The sequence below is a fragment of the Amphiura filiformis genome, chromosome 14 (genome assembly GCF_039555335.1).
Source record: "Amphiura filiformis chromosome 14, Afil_fr2py, whole genome shotgun sequence".
NCBI lineage: Eukaryota > Metazoa > Echinodermata > Ophiuroidea > Amphilepidida > Amphiuridae > Amphiura > Amphiura filiformis.
In genome coordinates, this window is record NC_092641.1 from 56201068 (window position 1) to 56220343 (window position 19276).

At 38.1% G+C, this 19276-nt stretch overlaps 1 protein-coding gene across 2 annotated transcripts; it reads right to left on the reverse strand.

The window, feature by feature from the left end:
• Window positions 1–1993: 1993 nt before the first annotated feature.
• Window positions 1994–13007, reverse strand: LOC140170336 (uncharacterized). 2 transcript variants are annotated; one of them, XM_072193704.1, is made up of 4 exons: window positions 12972–13007; window positions 7500–7570; window positions 6837–7010; window positions 1994–5096 (listed from the first exon to the last, which is right to left on the reverse strand). In XM_072193704.1, exons 2-4 carry the CDS (start codon window positions 7501–7503, stop codon window positions 4105–4107), a joined length of 1170 nt encoding a protein of 389 aa, XP_072049805.1. In that variant the 5' UTR covers window positions 7504–7570; window positions 12972–13007; the 3' UTR covers window positions 1994–4104. The 2 variants fall into 2 exon arrangements, with proteins under 2 accessions (XP_072049805.1, XP_072049804.1); XM_072193703.1 differs by lacking the exon at window positions 12972–13007 and having other exon boundaries at window positions 7500–7652.
• Between the last annotated feature and the right edge of the window lie 6269 nt (window positions 13008–19276).

Consider the following 19276-nt stretch of genomic DNA (forward strand, 5'->3'; position numbering starts at 1 on the left):
TTTTGATTTGTTCTGAAAGAAAATTATGTTAATTTATGTGTTCCAATTTCTTTCTATTTTGTTCTATAGGCCGATGACGACGCAGTGGTCATGCAGGGTATCGGTAACGAAAACTCCCGTGGCTGACTTGTCTTTATGTCAGAAAAAAGGGGGCGGGGAAGAGTGCATGTGTAGTGACAATGTTGTAGAAAAACACATCTATTAAATAAAATTACATTCTCTTCAACTTTTATATCCTTCTTTCCAGTATCACAATGAAAGTTCATACATACACGAATATAACAGCGTGCGTGATTGGTCGAGAGCCGGGCATAAACAACGTTAATGTCCGGTGGCCCGGCTGTGCAATATCGCGCGCGGGAAAGGAAGAATGAAGGAAAATTGTGTTTTTTAATAATGTTTAATGTAGTTTTTGCTATTATTTTCATGAAATAAGAATCACAAAATGTTCTGGTATGTATGAACAGGGTTCATTCATATATTTTCATGACTAAACAGTTGTTTATGCCCTCGGGCCGCAAGCAGCCCCTCGGGCATAGACAACCGTTTAGTCATGAACATATATGAGTGAACTCCTTATCTAATATCGCCTATTTGTTAATATCATGCAACAGATTTGAAAACATAGTACTTATTTAAAAAATAGAGTATATCAATTTGTATATGTGTCACATTATTTTTAAAAGTTCCTAATTTTAAATAATAAATTTGGGTTAACTTGTATTGCAACATGTATTTCATACACGTGCAAAGATAAATATGTGGTATTTTTTATGGGTCAGCCAAGGTAACCCACAGTTGTTTGATGTGATTATTTATTAGTTTTTCTAACAAAACATTGTATATTGTTCAATTTTAAACCCGGAGAGTACCAACAGTTATCACACTAATATACACATTTTATAGCTGTTTTAACATAATACGTGTAGCTTATCGTTTCTATATCAAATTATTCATCTTTTCCTGCTTTTTGTGGTAATATTTATTCTATATACTGCACATGTATGTGCAAAGTGAGGGCGCTATTTATATACATTTTAAATTAAAATTAGCCAAATAATATGAGTAATTCCTTGCATTTCATGATAAAAAGTTTTTGGAAAAATTTACTTGCCACTTGTTGGTCTTTTTCTGATGTTCTAATGTCATTATACAAGTGTCTACCCCTTCTAAAGATGCAATCAAGATTTAAAATAAATAGCGCCAACATTGTTCACTTTTTCTTTAAAATGACTACAGTTTACATGCCATCAACAACCGTGACCTAAGTATCTTACTTATAGGATATATAAGATGCAAACAAGATTTAAAATAAATAGCGCCAACATTGTTCACTTTTTCTTTAAAATGATTACAGTTTACATGCCATCAACAACCGTGACCTAAGTATCTTACTTATAGGGTACAAAATATGTATTGTATAGATTTTTAAAAGTGTCATAAACGGTAACCTCCCAGCAAACACAAAAATGTTTTTAAAACGTCTTAAACATGTAATATTTTGAGTTTTGCTTTAAATAAAAACGTTTTACTAACATTAAATGTCGGGTTATATAAAAGTCATGGAAACGTTTTAAAACGCTTTGTATGGAAACACACTACAGCAATAATTAAACAAAATAATTAAAAATGTTATTGTAAAATATTTTTTGTAAACATTTCTTGCCAAATATTTTGTCAACACTAGAATAACATTATGTTACAATATTTGCAGTAGGTTATCAACAAATGTTTTTGAATGTTATGAAAACGTTTTATACCCTTTATGTCCTTTATATAACCCGACATTTAAACGTTTTCTGGCAACCTTTTCTAACCTTTTGCCAATGATGTCGATAACGTTTTGTGTTTGCTGGGCTATTATACTTTTTATTATTGTATGAAAGCAAGCACAAAATTTAGGCCAACAATATTGTGTTGCTTTTACCAGGTTTTAGCAAAATCTATTTGTTAGTAAATAAAGTCAAGAATAACCACAATATTGCTTGTTGGCTAAAATGTCAAAATCTGATCAAATATTCATATTTAATACCAATTTAAATCTGGTCAACCAGACATACCTATTATTGACGGACGAACCGACGTTGCGACTGGAACCTTCAGTCTTCAGCTGGGTTGTGATGCAAATGACCTTGAGTACCGGACACTTCCGGTATTGATGACATCGGCATTGTCCTTTATGAGTGTCCCAGTTGTGTGAACGTTTGGCCCGGACGGCTCTTCCACGGTTGAGAGATACGTCAGTCCTTAGTACATCCAAAGGTAAAACAGCCCAAGGGAGGGATCGGTGGAGTGGTCTACGGGGTACGGTATTCTAGAGAGCAAGCCTGGCAAGACTCCTACATAGGAGAAACCACCCAACCTCTTCATAATCGCATACTACAACATCGCAGAGCCAGCTCAAGTGGAAACGACTCAGTGGTTTACTTACATCTGAATGCCAGCGGACATAGATCGTGAACAGCGTTGGTTTGAGCGTGGCGTGAAAGAGGCGATCTGGGCGAGGGCTGAGCAACCGTCTCTCAACCGTGGCTGAGGCGTCCGGGCCAAACTTTTGCACGGCTGGGACAGAATCATAAAGGACATTCCTCGCGCCGATTGTCATCAATACCGGAAGTGTCCGGTACTCAAGGTCATTTGCATCACAAAGCTATTCGATAGATGTCTCATTGGGTGACTCCACACGAGAACGGAATCTGCATCAAAACGCATCTATGTGATCTACCGGGATGCATTGCACATCCATAATACCATGTGTGCACGGTGCTCGGATCCGTACCCAGGAAATGATCGCGTAATGAGCGAGCTTCATGTAAGTGCATTACATGACATCGCGAAACAGTTAGTGTTCATATAGGGTGCATAATATGGCGCGATGTCGTGTGGATGCAGGGCGTTTATGTCGCGATACCGTCTGCGGGCATTGTCACGCACAAGACGAGAAATTAATCCGCATCCCAGTAGTTCACATTGAATGTGGATCCTAATACGCGGATTTAGGGTTTCTCTACCGGAAGTCAATTTGTGCCGAAATTCCTTCCCACAATGCAATAAGCGTTTTGCATAACAATAGATACAGTTCGGAGGTTAATCAATATTCTTTGTTATGCAATACGCATATTGCATTGTGGGAAGGAATTTCGGCACAAATTGACTTCCGGGTGAGAAACCATAAATCCGAGTATTCCCGTGTAGTCGTCATATTTTCTTAGTTTATTGGTGTTACAAGGCTACATAGTTTGTAATCTTGTAGTTTGTATCATTTCTGGTCAGTAGTTATTTACAAATGAATTGTCGCAGGGAAAAAAACGCCCGCATCAAAATAGGTCTGAAATCCGTCATCACCATTTTCTAGACACTTATATATATAAAAGGAGCTAAAGGGGTACAAAACGCCAACTGTGGAAAGCGCATTCAGAGGTACTGATCTGCTATCTATGATGGAAATGAACTGGTCGTGTTTAGTAGGCGAAACGACAAACACAATGCCTATTGTAACTTCTGCATTAAAGACAATGACCCATGGAGAACAGAGCGGTACCTGGGAATTCTGCTGTGCATCATATTGTTCAGCAATGTTTTACAATGTTCAATATAGAATAATATCATTGATGGATATGGCTGTTTTATATTTTCTTTCCTACCAACCTGTTGGCATGTAGATGCCAAATGCATATTCAAACATCAAAAGTTACAGCATGAAAAAGTATTATATACACATGTAGTCTGACTTTATGCCGGGCATTTTGCAGGCGTTTTTTCGCTGCGACAAGTGTTGCTTTTTTAATTATCGACAGTGACTTTCGATTCTCGGCTTGGTTTTCCGCTCATAGCTTTGTTCAGGGACTTGTTGTCCTTCTCTACGTTTTCTGTTGCCGATTTTGAAGACGCTGACGAAAAACCAGCCGCTGCATCTGTCGCAGGGGAATAACGCCCGCAAGACATCAGACTATACTGGTCTCTAGGACTTAATTGTAATTGATTCACCTATTATTGTAGTATACATTTACATAAATTGTTTATACTGTATCATATAGTTTGCATTATTGTAATAGATAATAAACCTCATGCTCTACAAGTGAATGACGGTGGATTTTAACAATTCTACTCAGGTTTGAACACCCTAGCAGATTGCTTGTCCGCAACTGCAAGGAGATCTTTTCCTATGCCCATCCCCAGAGGCCAATAAAGACCCTTCGCTACGCACTTGACAAATTCACCGGAGCTATTATAATAATGAATATGTCCCGTGTTTGGTTTCGCCAACCTAGAGCTAATATCAAACTTGGTCACGGCAACATACAGACCGCAATCAGAATCATACACCACCCCATACGGTTTAGCCAACTCGTCGCCCATAATCGGGACTATTGTAAACAGCTCGTCACCTGAGTAATCAAAGGCGACGACTTTTCCACCTGCTCTTTTGTGACTGAGAACGCGATAGAAAAAATTGACAGCAACTACCTCAGCAGGCTCATGCATCATCATACAAACAGCGACTTGATTCTTCTTGTTGACTGCGACGTGGACAGGTTGCAAACCTACGTGGATTTCCTTGACGAGTTTGAAATCGTCACCGTTATGGACCGTCACCAGCTCCCGATGGAAATCTCCCACAAGCACTTCACCGCTGTTTCGGTTGACTGTAACACAGCGGGACGACTTCTTGATGCCTTTATGAACATCTTCCGACAACGTGCTGAAACTTTCCAAGTAGGTGCCGGCGGCATCAAACACTTTCACATCCGTAGTGCCATCAGCGACGAGGTACTTTCCGTCATTGGTCACCGCAATCCCTTGTCCGTTAACCAGCTTACCTACTGGACTCTCCTTAGAATCAGTCGAATTCAACACGAATTTTTGCGTACCATCCGGATTAAAAACGTACACACGTGGTGACCCGCGATTCCAGTCCGCGTCCATGTTGTCGTTTTTGTCGATGAGGGCGATATCACCTGATGGATGGACGGCGATGCCCGTGACGCTATGGAAATCGTCGTCTTCGCTTCTTTTACCGATTTTAAGGGACTGTTGCCAAGTGGGCACTGCTTGTTTTGCCTTTTCTTTCTCTTCTTTGTCGTCTTTTGCCGAATCTGTTGAAGTAAAGTAGAATCATTCTAGTAATACTAATCGTCCTGAAAACTGTAAAATGATGCAGCCTTGGTTCCACCCCTGAAGCGGAACACATATTTCACCCCCAACAAATTCCCTGCTGGGCATGGAGCGTACATGTATTACGGGTAAGAAAACCCATACCCCGAAATGGCCCCTAGCAACCAACCAAAAACCAAGTGAAGACATTACTTTTAGTCAGGTCTTAAATATCACTTGCATGGTTAAGACGAACACGTAAGTAAAAGTACATCAGACCCAACAAAGTAATCGTCCCGGATGCATAATATCCTTTTGCAACTAAATGGGCCGCAATACCACCAACCCTTAAGGTTAGGTTTACGTATTGCGGCCCATTGTGGTTGCAAACAAACATGAGTCCCGGACAAAGGAGCAACGGTCCCCTGGGGTATAAATTGCGCAGCTTGCGGTCGAGTCCCCTGAAGACTTCAAATATCTTGCCAGTCATCTGCCAGTACACATTGGCCAATTGTCTGAACACATTCAGGGACATGTTTATGTTCCGGAAACTTCCAGAATTCTATTTTTGAGGATGACATTTTAGAGGGGTAAGGTATTTCAGCTTAAGGTGTGACACCTCTTTATCCTTGCAGTAGCTCCTTTCCCGGACGAGCCCCCATTAATGCTAATTGCCACACCTAAGCGCTCGGCCACCAGTTCAAGGTAGAGCCTACATTTTCAGGAAATGGATATGTTGCCAATTTACATCCTTGCACATTTTTTGTAAAGCATATACACTCATAGAAAAAAGACCAGAAAGACGCTTACACACCTATAAACCATTTATACCTCATTCGGGGACGTAGCTCTTATCAGTCTACATTGTATAATAACCATCGCAGCCAGCATCAGCTCCACGAGTTTCATACGGGTATTACGCGGTACAACTAGCAGTAATTCAAGCTAACTCATAATTGCTTTCCACGATAACAGATATTAAACACGTCGTGGCTGAAACAAGTTCGACACACACTCACGCACCACTTAATTGCCGATTGAGCAAACTGGACTGTGTCTGAAGCGTGATCCATGTTGTTATAAGTTTGACAAAGTGCCGAATACCGATTCGCCTCTGTATTACCAGGGAAACAGGGGATTAGATAAAGAGAACCAGAGGGCATTGTATCAATTATTTAACGGTGATTCAACCCCCCGGGGGCACTTCAGTATGAAATGGATATAGGTATAGGGCTTGCACTTTCACAGTAAGGGGCATTCGGTGAGAGGAAAATGTAAAAATATGGGGTCATTGGGTGAGAACATGACCTTTTTTAAATGGAACCTTTAGATGAGAGCCGAAATCAGCGCCATAGAAACGTCGAACATTAAATTTATAGTTTTAAATAGCTTCAAAATAAGTAACAAAATCAGTGATAAATAAACGTTGCTGTTCAAGTTGAAAAATAAGGGTCTTTGGGTGACAGATCAAATGAAAAAATATGGGGTCTTCGGGTGACAGAGCATGTGTTCGTAAACAAATATGGGGTCTTTGGATGACAGCGACGTCACCTCCAAAGTGGGAGTGCCAAAAGAGAGGCAAAAGGCAAAAGAGAGCGACATAATAGGGCTAGTAAAAAGTGTAGTGCTGCGCGACTTATCCCGGTTCCAACAATGCAAGAGAATCTACGCGCAACGTGAATTCTACAAAGTGACGAATCGATATTCGGCGCTATGTCAAAGTTGTAACGAATTATAGTTACCTTTCTGATCCATTCCAAATCCAGACAATGCTGCTGCCAATTGGTCATCGTTGCCGTTCATTTTTACCACGCCATCACAGAAGTCACGAACAGCAGTTTCAAAGATCTTTGGGTTAGCTTCCAGCTTTCTGTGTAAAATGCCATTGACTTCATACAACTTAAAGTCTAGGGAGTCTGAAAATAGTCAATCAGTTAATCAATCAACTAAAATATATCAATCATCAGAAATAAGACCTTAGGTGGTTATTCCTTGAATACATTTTGTTTTGGCGGTGCGTATAAACAAAATTCATGGTAGGCCTACTTTTGGTGATTACCACACCGGAAGTCATGTGCTGTTCTGTGGATCGACATTGTGAAACATTTTTTTGCTTCTTACATCCAACAAATCGCTGGCGATATTTAACTCAAATTTGGAATAAGAATGTATGGGTTATGGGGTGGAAAACACAATGGTGAAGGACCTTCAATGCTCCGTATACTATTTGGAGAGCGTAAAGTCGCTCTGAAGAGAATGTTTAAATTGAAAACTCTTTTAGAATTAAAATTATACTCATTGAAAAGTGTATTAGAAATCATATGACTTGTCTATTTTTACACTCTTTGGCGAATGTGACTTTCACTCCAAAAATATATAGTTGCCTCTTTATGTCGGTAACTTACCCATGATAAAAACTGTGTGTCTTAGAGCTGGGTCAGTGAATCAATGAGGTCGTCTAGGGCCAGAATCGAGTCTGCAATTATTAAGCGTTGCTTATGGTTTGCGTCTTAGAGGTACGGCTGATGATCGAGGCGTCTTAGATATAAGTAATCAGCTATGAGTTGTATAGCGTGCCGATATCCTGTATAATATAAATGATAGAGTACACCATAATAATTTATATAGGCATACATAGCATCCCACAAAAAACATCTAGACCAAACCAAAGACAGTAACTTCTTTGCGCATGTGAGGTTATTTATTGCGAGTAGACAGTGAGTAAAAAGCGTCAATCAAGATTAAGTTACCTGTGTTACGATCTACTAGTAATACCGGTCACCGAAAGCCGAAGGCACATTTTACCCAAATTTACTGCACGATACACTATAAACGAACATATTGCGTTTTGTAAAGGCAGCGCATCCTGACTTTTTGTTGTTGATGACCATGCTTTAAAACTTGCGTCCAATCAAATACAAGGCTATTGAACAGTGAACATATCGCCATGAAATGGATCAACTGTTGTATTATTGTTTATCTTTGTTCTTAAACAAAGGGTTTTGCTGTGACTTCATCTATGCCATCTATGCCTACAGCATCCTAGTTCCAGTAACTGGAACTCAACATTATTGTGTCATTACCAGAATGTTGAGTTCCAGTAACGTGTATTGAGTCTACAAAGAAACATCATTATGTGCGTTGCTTGTTGGGCTACAAGGATTATAGGCTATAACTAGAAGGCTATATATTTGTACACAAATACGGCTATACCCGCATGTTATCGGTGTACCCAAACATACAGTCCTTATTTGCTGAGGACTTAAAATAAAGAAATTGTAAAAAGTCGCCCAATTGGGCAGAAAATGTGTAAAAAGTGAAAGTCCAAGTCACAAGCTTTAATTGAATGTAGGTTGCACTGTCGTAGCACTTAAAATAAAGAAATTATAAAAAGTCCCTCCCAGGGGAGTCGTCTCTTTCACTCCCCATAGGTTGCTGTTGTCAGTCTCTCTTACGCACAGTGAGGCTATGCAATATGATTAGGGGAAACTATTCCAGAATGAGTATGTAAATTAAATGGAACAGCCATTTCAGAGGGAGTATGTAAATTAAACGGAACAGCCTGTTTGGGGGGGACATTTCAGAGGGAGTATGTAAATTAAATGGAACAGCCAATGGGTATGTAATTTAACTGGAACAGCCTTAACGCTTCACGCTGGTATTTCCAATTATAATACGATCTGTCTGTTTAGTCCTACGTGTGTGGGGTGGATGGGTGTGTGGGTGTTAGTAACAATATAATTCTCAGGTGCTATTTGTGTACGTATTCTGAGCCCGGAAGCTGCTTTCTTTGATGAGAAACTGCCCGCCCTTTGTTTCAACATTTGGGGCCATGGGACCCATAATATTTGACTTATGAGACTTATGTACATAATTATGTTGAAGTAAATTCTCTAGTGCTATCAGTAGACTCAAGCTGGCCACTGTAGCTACGTTATTTACTGAGTAACGGCCGGCCCTATGTTTTAGCGTTTGGGGCCCTGGGGCCAATATTATGTGATATATGGGGCTCATATGTACATATGACAATGTAATTCTCAGGTGCAATCTGTGTACAAACTCTGAGCCATACAGCTGCTTTATATGATGAGAAACGGCCGGCCCTTTGTTTTAACATTTGGGGCCCTGGGGCTCAATATATATGACTTATGGGGCTCATGTACATATGTTAAAGTACGATTCTCAAGTGCTATCAGTAGACTCAAGCTGGGCATTGTAGCTGCTGCTCTATTTACTGAGTAACGATCGGTCCTATGTTTTAGCGTTTGGGGCCCTGCGGCCCATATTATGTGACATATGGGGGTTATATATACATATGACAATATAATACTAAAAGACCTATCTGTGTACCAAATCTGAACCCTGTAGCTACTTTATTTGCTGAGAAACAGCCGGCCCTGTGTTTTAACATTTGGGCCCCTGGGGCCCCCAACCTTGTACATCTGGGGCCAAAATGGGCAAAAGGCACATCTACAACTTAGGGCCCATACATATGCCACATATGAGCCCTAGTGATCTTGTACTTTTAGAGCTAGGCTTGTCAATCTGTTGCACCATATTTTAACATTTGGGCCCCTGGGGCCCATAATATATAACATATGGGGCTCTTGTATATTTGTAAATATAGAGTATACCTAGGGCTATCAGTGTACCAACTCAGGGCCCTGAGGATGCTTCATTTGATGAGAAATGGCGTGCTTTGTATTTTTCACATTTGGGCCCCTGGGGCCCGTGACCTTGACCTCTGGGGCCAAGATGGGCAAAAGGCACTTCTACAGGGTAGGGCCCATAAGTGTACCACATATGGGCCCCAGGGCCTTTGTAGTTTTAGCGCTAGCCTTGACAGAATGATGTGTTTGATGGAAGAAAAGGAGGAGAAGAAACCACAGGATGGGAAGATACCCTGCATGCTATTGCATGCGGGTATAATCATTCAGGGACACATTTCAGGGGTTTTTTGTTGTTGTTTTTTTGCATTTGTACACTCATAGAAATGACTTGTTCGCCAGCTTGTTGGCGCAATTCAAAAGGAGTAAGTTTGGACAACTCAAAAATAGTGTAAAAGTTGCCAAAACAAATTTTAGTTATCCGAACTTAAAAAATGCTGAAATAGCTCAAAAAGTTCCGTCAACTAATCAACTTTGTTGGCATTACTTAAAAAGTTGATGTAAGTCGTTGCGTCAACTTTTTAAGTAATGCCAACTTCTGAATTCAAGTTCAGAAAACTTAGAAAAATAAACAAGGTTCAAAGAACCAATTAGTTGAGTTATTGTAACTCAACATGTAAGTTGATGTAATTCGTTCATATTTTAAAAGTTACTGGTACTTATTGTTTTGAGCTATTCCAATTTGGTACTTTGTGACTTAATTCACGTAATTGGATCATTTTCTGCACAATTAGCAGTATTCAAATATTTATTTTTGTAATCAGTGCAAAATTGTGTATACTATAGCACACCTCTAGAAAATTATGCTAACCTAATTTCATTTTCTGAGTTGTAACAACTCAATAAAGTAAGTGCAAATGAGTGCGACCAACATAATGATATCGAGTCAGCGTTACTCAAAATTGTACGCGTTGGCATTACTCGGAAAGTTGACGGAACGACTTACATCAACTTACTGAGTAATGCCAACGAACAATTTCTATGAGTGTACACATTATATTTGTACACGTTACTGGAACTCAATAACCCGATACGACACAATGATGATAATTGACTGTCATTTGTGGAACTAACAGCATTCCGTACTAAGAATACTCCGGCGGACAGAATAACCAAAGACCGTATCACCATGTGACACTATAATATACATTGGATGCAAACCCAGGAGCTTTATAGAATATTGTCGTAATTTTTAAAATGCTGATAAAATAGTAATGACAAACTACCGAAACTAATGTACATACTTTCAAATTAGATATTAGTATGTCACTGTCGAATCCTTAAAAGTCACATTAGTACGATTTCAGTAAAATTATGTAGTTCTTTGCCAAAAATTTATGAAATGCTAATGGCAACAACTTTCAGGAAGATTTTCTGGTCTCTGTTAGTCGAAATAATGAGGAAAAAATGAAAGAAACCCCACATACTATCAATATTTTAAAGCAATATTATAACATTTCTGTAGAAATAGATTAGTATTTATTTTCCATAAAATGTTAGCTGTAGTGTTACTGGCAGATATATCCCCTTTTAATTTTGAGCCGAGCAAGTGAGGTAAAGCATAGAAAATTGGAATTTACTACTAGCGCCGATGCATTTTACTCCTGCGGTTGTAATACGGTACGATCCTCTGGGTGTGTGGGGGTGTGTGTGTATCTTTCACGCCGTGTACGTACTGTGCATACGTGTTCGACTAATGTTTCCATCGTAATAATAAAACGCCGGTTCCATCGTTTTATTCAAAATCTCGGATTTTGACAAAACTATAGCACCTAAAGTCTTGATTTTTGCAGAGTATCTTTATTGACTAAAATACATTACATTCGTGTAAAAACCAGAATTTAAACAAATTTTGAGGGCGTTCTCCTCAGCAAATGTTATAATACCGTATGGCTTTAATAAGACAGGTTTGAAAAAAAGTTCAAATCCTTTAACAATATAAAACTGTTATCAGCGAGTAGTTTGCACTTCAACTTTATACATATTTGACAGATCCGGATCCCGATAAGGGACACTAATATTCTCTTACATTTGTATCACGTCCATCACGGATATACTACCCTAATAATACTTCCGCATCTACTTCCTCATAGATGAAATACCATTTAATATGCCAAACCTTACAATAATAGGCCTACTCCAGATTTCAGATTTCATAAAAATACACATTCAATTCTTGTAATTAAAAAACATCTTATATTGTTTTGTCCAATTCTGATGAATAATCTTAATCCTAACTGTAGCATACAAAAGGTGTATTTTTTTGCCCTTTTTCTTTATTGAATTTGAATATGGAACATTCTTTTATGGAACTTTTATACACAGTTCCTGCTAAATAGGGTTAGAATTGAGTTCGCATTCATCTAGCAAATAGAATAACGTGTTTAGGCGTACTTTAAGATTAATTCTGGTATCTCTTATTTAAATAATTATAACAAACGGGAACTTCAAATGACAAATGTCATAATTATTTCTTTAATCACCTTTTTACAAATTCAAAAATCTTTCAACTTAGACCGATTTTTTAACTGATACAATGTTAATGCAAACTCAAATTACATATTCCAATTTCGTATTGCTTGATTTACCTTTAATTTCACTGCATAGAAAATGGACACAACTTCAAATGACAAATCCATAATTATTTCTTTAATCACCTTTTTACAAATTCAAAAATCTTTCAACTTAGACCGTTTTTTAACTGATACAATGTTAATGCAAACTCAAATTATATATTCCAATTTCGTATTGCTTGATTTACCTTTAATTTCACTGCATAGAAAATGGACACAACTTCAAATGACAAATCCATAATTATTTCTTTAATCACCTTTTTACTAATTCAAAAATCTTTCAACTTAGACCGGTTTTTTTAACTGATACAATGTTAATGCAAACTCAAATTACATATTTCAATTTCGTATTGCTTGATTTACCTTTAATTTCACTGCATAGAAAATGGACACACATTATGTTTTCGCGGGTTATTTTCTCCAAACCGTACTCGATATACGCCGTATCCATTGCTGCCCCCCCAGAAAAGTAAACAAAAGAAAATTGCGCCTACAAAAATGCGAATAAAAGCTTTGAATTGAATACACACATTAATGAAATACAAACTTTTTCAACTGATAAAAACGATAAATAGGCCCTATTGATGATTTCATGTATACGACATCATTTAAAAATTATTATTATTTAGGGCCCTACCTATGTTCAATGTTGAGTCGATTTAGAGATTCAAGATCGCTTCAAACGTACCCCTCCTCGTGCCATCTCTACAAAAGTGAACAAGTAGTCTGACGTCTGTGAAGGCCGTAAACGCAAACTGGACGGGAACGCAAACTCTATACAAAATTCCCACTCCAAATAGTATACTGCCCTCTTTCTTAGACAGTTCGTTTTAAGTTCAATAGAAGGCATTGTTAGGAGAATTCACTGCATGATCAGCAGGTCAATACGGCACCGTTATCTTGTGGTAGGGTACCTGCAGGTAATATGGGACCGTTAAGGACGTTTAGCTTATTTGCATAAAAACTAAAGAAGATATGCCCACAAGAGATTGTTATGATGAACAACCTGTCCTTTAAGATTAATAAAACAGGCAATGTTACCTTGTTTTTATGTTTGTTTGGACGCTATGACGTCAAAATGACGTCATCGTCAAGTGTCCCATATTACCTGCATGTGCAGGTAATATGGGACACTGTGTTATCTCTATGGTGAAAATCAAAAAGTTCAGAAAATCACTCTTTTGTTCTAAAAACATTTTTGTTACATGATTTTGAATGTTAAATGCAAATTTCTACAAGAAAATTCAATTTTCTAAATAGTTTTGCTTTTCGCATTGACAATGCACACAATTTCCTATGTGTCCCATATTACCTGCACCCATTCAGTTGAAAATCAGAGAAAATAATCATTTATAAAAGGAAAGTGCCACTTGTCAGTGGAATTTTACCTGCTGATAAGCTTTACCCATCACCTAAAGATCATAAAAATGACAAATGCCCCTCAGTACCAGAGTTTTGGATACACAATCATAAAATGTGACGTCATTGATTTTATATCAGGCCAAAAAAACGACATAATTTTTTGGGCAATTTCACTCTTTTTGGCATTGATTTCCAAGAGTTTGATACACAGACTCCAAAACTGCATTTCTAGAAGCACAATTGATGTCTCTAAACACTTAACAAATCAACTTAAAGTGTTTACCTTCTCTAAGCTACTTTTTGTTAAAATGAAAACAGGTGTCCCATATTACCTGCTGTCCCATATTACCTGCACCTATATGATATTGTGTGCCCGGGATTGTGTGTTTACGATTAGTTTGCCCCCCCCGACAAAAAAGCACAGAAAACACACTATTTTGACCCAAGATGGGGATAAATTAGCCAAATTCGCCCAAATCATTAAGATATATTTTCGATTTCGGCTGTGCAATAATTATGAGCCGGGGGGGTACAATTTCGAACGGCCCGCAAAAATCTTTGCCCCCTCCCTTGACACATGACAAATGTTTGGGATACCAATTTGCAAACCTTAAACGGTCAAGATATATGTTGCGAGCACAGCGAGCAGGAAAGTTTGCATATTAAAGCGTTTCCATACTGTTTTCCTGAGCTTTTTTAGAGCGTTTTATTTAGGGGTGGTGCAATAATTTATAATATGTGTACCCCGGGGGGGGGGGGGAATTCTCAAAATGGTCTGCCAAAATCGCTTGCCCCCCCCTCTGGCCGTGCCAAAAATCTTTGCCCCCCCTTTCGACGTGCCAAAAACCTTTGCCCCCTTTTGATGTGCCAAAAAATCTTTGCCCCCCCTTACACATGCAAGATTTTGGGGAACCCGAATTTAAAACCTTAAAAGGGGCGGGGGTTTTGTCACTGAACTCAATCAGTTAATTAACGTAATCAGTTTATTAATCTAATCAAGTAATCAATCAATATCTTCGATATCCATGAATCAATTAAATAATAACCAATTCCATAATATTTATTATAATTATTTAAGGTTATTAATTATTTTAAACTTTTGTGATTTGGTAGTTCACAGCATCTTACGAACGGTAGTGAGCTTTGGCAAAAACTGCACTGCTCAATTCATAGCGAGTGTGTAGAAGAATTAAAATATCACAGATATACTTTTATAGGTGTTGCGGTTCTTGAGTTATGTTGTAAAGAGGGCTGAAACAACAACACTTTTGTAAAACCTACATAACTCATTAACAACAATAAATTAAGCAAGTTTGCAAAGTATACGATTTGTAGAATGAACTTTCAATAATATATGGATCTAGATCATGAAAATCGATGTTTAGGTTGCTTCGACCAACAATACCTCGTCTACCCTTAACCGGGGCAATTGACAACACACATAGCCTACAATGATGACTCGGATGATGATGATGCATGGTGATTATAGGATGATTATGATTTATGTTTGTGATATTAATGATTCAAGTCATTCTCTAGCTAAATTGTACATATGTTACAAATCGTGAACACCTAATTTTGTTTATATGATACATTTTAAGGCATGCGCAATAGAAAGATTAAAATGTAAATATATTACATTTTAAGAAAAATCTGACTTCTGCGCATTTCACTGAAGTGATGATGATGCTTATTTAGCACGGCAGTAATTAGCGCCCTCTGTGTTACATTAATGTTGCTGTTGGCCAATTGTATACATTAAGGTTACTGTTGGTCAATGATACATTAAGGTTAGGGTTAGGGTTATTAGGGGGTAGGGTTAGGGTTAGGGTTAGTGGGTTAGGGTTAGGGTTAGGGTTAGGGTTAGGGTTAGGGTTAGGGTTAGGATTAGGATTAGGATTAGGATTAGGATTAGGGTTAGGGTTAGGGTTAGGGATTAGGGATTAGGGGTTAGGGTTAGGGTTAGGGTTAGGGTTAGGGTTAGGGATTAGGGTTAGGGTTAGGGGATTAGGGTTAGGGTTAGGAGGTTAGGGTTAGGGTTAGGGGTTAGGGTTAGGGGATTAGGGTTAGGTTTAGGGTTAGGGTCCCAGTATCAACAAAAACATCAATACAGCAGGGCCGGTATGCTCGAAGGTTAGGGTTAGGGCTAGTGTAACCTTAAGGGTGACGGGCTGTCTCTACTAGGTGACGGGCTGTCGATAACGAAAATTAGCGCCCTCTGTGTTACATTAATGGTGCTGTTGGCCAATTTTATACATTAAGGTTACTGTTGGTCAATGTTACATTAAGGTTAGGGTTAGGGATAGTGGATTAGGGTTAGGATTAGTGGGTTAGGTTAGGGTTAGGGTTAGGGTGTTAGGGTTAGGGTTAGGGTTGGGGTTAGGGTTAGGGTTAGGGTTAGGGGGTTAGGTTAAAGTTAGGGTTAGGGTAAGGTGGTTAGGGTTAGGGTTAGGGTTAGGGTTAGGGTTAGGTGGTTAGGGTTAGGGTTAGGGTTAGTGGGTCAGGGTTAGGGTTAGGATTAGGGTTAGGGTTAGGATTAGGGATAGGGTAAGGGGCTTAGGATTAGGGTTAGGGTTAGGATAACCTTAAGGGTGACGGGCTGTCTCTACTAGGTGACGGGCTGTCGATAGCGAAAATGAGATTCTGGCAGCACACCACTAAATCCTTCCGCATTTGGTGTAACCTTTGATAGTCCCGGTAAACATAGGTCGGTAGTGCAAACAAGTGGGTGTCCCTTGGGAGCAAGATGAGTAGCCATGATTGTTTATTATAATTAAATTAAAAGATATGCAATTGGTAAATGTTCAGAATATCACAAAATGGTGCATCTTGATCTGGTCAAAAGTTTGGCTCCCAAAACTAATCCGCGTACGGACATGGTAAGGAGGCATTCGTGCAAGCTGAAAATAAGGGTGGCGCTGTTCATGTCCCCGTAGCTTAAAAGTTAGTCTCAACTTGTGTCAAAAAACCCATTTTAAATTAAATTTTAATCTTTATTTAAGACATTGGTGCTACCAAAATATGAAAAATGGTTTTACATGGGGTAAAAAAACAAACTTACTTTCATGTATATTTACACGTATTTCAATGGGAGTTTATTTAGTGGTGTGCGCCCTTCGAAGACTCATTTTTTTAGGCTATGGGCATGATTGATACCTGATTTTAAGTGCCAAAAAGTTGAGATTTTTGCCTGAAACTTTTCTATTTGCAAAGAAAAAATGTCTGTTTTCTGTTACCGTCTACAAATACGCGTTTTCATTCTTAAACGCACACGAAATTGTCTTCAAAACAAAGGTTCCCATCGAATTGACAATTTAAGACCGTGCTATAGAAATGAGCTATTTTGGCCTTAACATCATAGGAGTGGTCACTTTTGATTATAACAAAAAAAAAAAAGTGAAACATCTTTGAAATTATTTTGATGCAAAATGTAATTATAAGAATAAAACTCGTATGTTAACGTTTTTAAAATAATCACTGACCATTTAATTGGGTCGCAATAGACTTTGAAAGTCAATGCATGCTTTTTTTCGTAATACACGGCCCAAAATGCCGGTATTTTAAAGATTTTGTCAAATATTCAATTCCCAAGAGAGAAATATATCAAACAATTTGAATGATGGGTTTTCTTAATTTTAGATCTTGCCACAATAATACACACAACTTGGAAAATGAACATTTTAAAGTGCCAAAATGACGTTCCATCTACCCATACCCCCAAACTTTAGAACATAGGCCTTTGGCATATCCGTATATACTGCATGATAAAGAGCGGGGGGGGCGGAATGCTCACATACTGTTTGTCCACCATGTCATATTTATGATTGTGAATATTTTTGAAAGAAATCAATCACTTTTCTGATATCAATGGGAATATAAATACAGTTTAACATGGCCAACTATGTTGCTCTGGCCCTAGAATTCTAAAAAGGGCAAAAAGTAGTACATTTTTCACTAGGTGCGAACTTGTTTGAAGCGCTGTTTTATAACTTTGGAGCGACTAGCAATAAAAAGAAATGACACTTTTTAAGATGTTTAACACTGATTCCAAAAATAAAGAAAAACAAAAATATTTTGTTCTTAGAAGACTCATTTTTTTAGGCTATGGGCATGATTGATACCTGATTTTAAGTGAAAAAAAGTTGAGATTTTTGCCTGAAACTTTTCTATTTGCAAAGAAAAAATGTCTGTTTTCTGTTACCGTCTACAAATACGCGTTTTCATTCTTAAACGCACACGAAATTGTCTTCAAAACAAAGGTTCCCATCGAATTGACAATTTAAGACCGTGCTATAGAAATGAGCTATTTTGGCCTTAACATCATAGGAGTGGTCACTTTTGATTATCCCGGCGCAGAAAAAGTGAAACATCTTTGAAATTATTTTGATGCAAAATGTAATTATAAGAATAAAACTCGTCTATTAACGTTTTTAAAATAATCACTGACCATTTAATTGGGTCGCAATAGACTTTGAAAGTCAATGCATGCTTTTTTTTCGTAATACACGGCCCAAAATGCCGGTATTTTAAAGATTTTGTCAAATATTCAATTCCCAAGAGAGAAATATATCAAACAATTTGAATGATGGGTTTTCTTAATTTTAGATCTTGCCACAATAATACACACAACTTGGAAAATGAACATTTTAAAGTGCCAAAATGACGTTCCATCTACCCATACCCCCAAACTTTAGAACATAGGCCTTTGGCATATCCGTATATACTGCATGATAAAGAGCGGGGGGGGGGGGCGGAATGCTCACATACTGTTTGTCCACCATGTCATATTTATGATTGTGAATATTTTTGAAAGAAATCAATCACTTTTCTGATATCAATGGGAATATAAATACAGTTTAACATGGCCAACTATGTTGCTCTGGCCCTAGAATTCTAAAAAGGGCAAAAAGTAGTACATTTTTCACTAGGTGCGAACTTGTTTGAAGCGCTGTTTTATAACTTTGGAGCGACTAGCAATAAAAAGAAATGACACTTTTTTAAGATGTTTAACACTGATTCCAAAAATAAAGAAAAACAAAAATATTTTGTTCTTAGAAGGCAGCACACCACTAAATCCTTCCGCATTTGGTGTAACCTTTGATAGTCCCGGTAAACATAGGTCGGTAGTGCAAACAAGTGGGTGTCCCTTGGGAGCAAGATGAGTAGCCATGATTGTTTATTATAATTAAATTAAAAGATATGCAATTGGTAAATGTTCAGAATATCACAAAATGGTGCATCTTGATCTGGGCAAAAAGTTTGGCTACCAAAACTAATCCGCGTACGGACATGGTAAGGAGGCATTCGTGCAAGCTGAAAATAAGGGTGGCGCTGTTCAGGTCCCCGTAGCTTAAAAGTTAGTCTAAAAAAAAAAAAAAAAACCCATTTTAAATTAAATTTTAATCTTTATTTAAGACATTGGTGCTACCAAAATATGAAAAATGGTTTTACATGGGGTAGAAAAACAAACTTACTTTCATGTATATTTACACGTATTTCAATGGGAGTTTATTTAGTGGTGTGCGCCCTTCTGTTATCGACAGCCCGTCACCCATATCCATACTTAGAGACAGTCCGTCA

What these genes read in the sequence shown, in the direction of transcription:
- LOC140170336 (XM_072193704.1), bottom strand. An exon ending in ATTTGGAATGGATCAGAAAG is followed by an intron (nt 5,097 to 6,836) that starts GTAACTATAATT and finishes TTACTTCAACAG; the next exon opens with ATTCGGCAAAAGACGACAAA.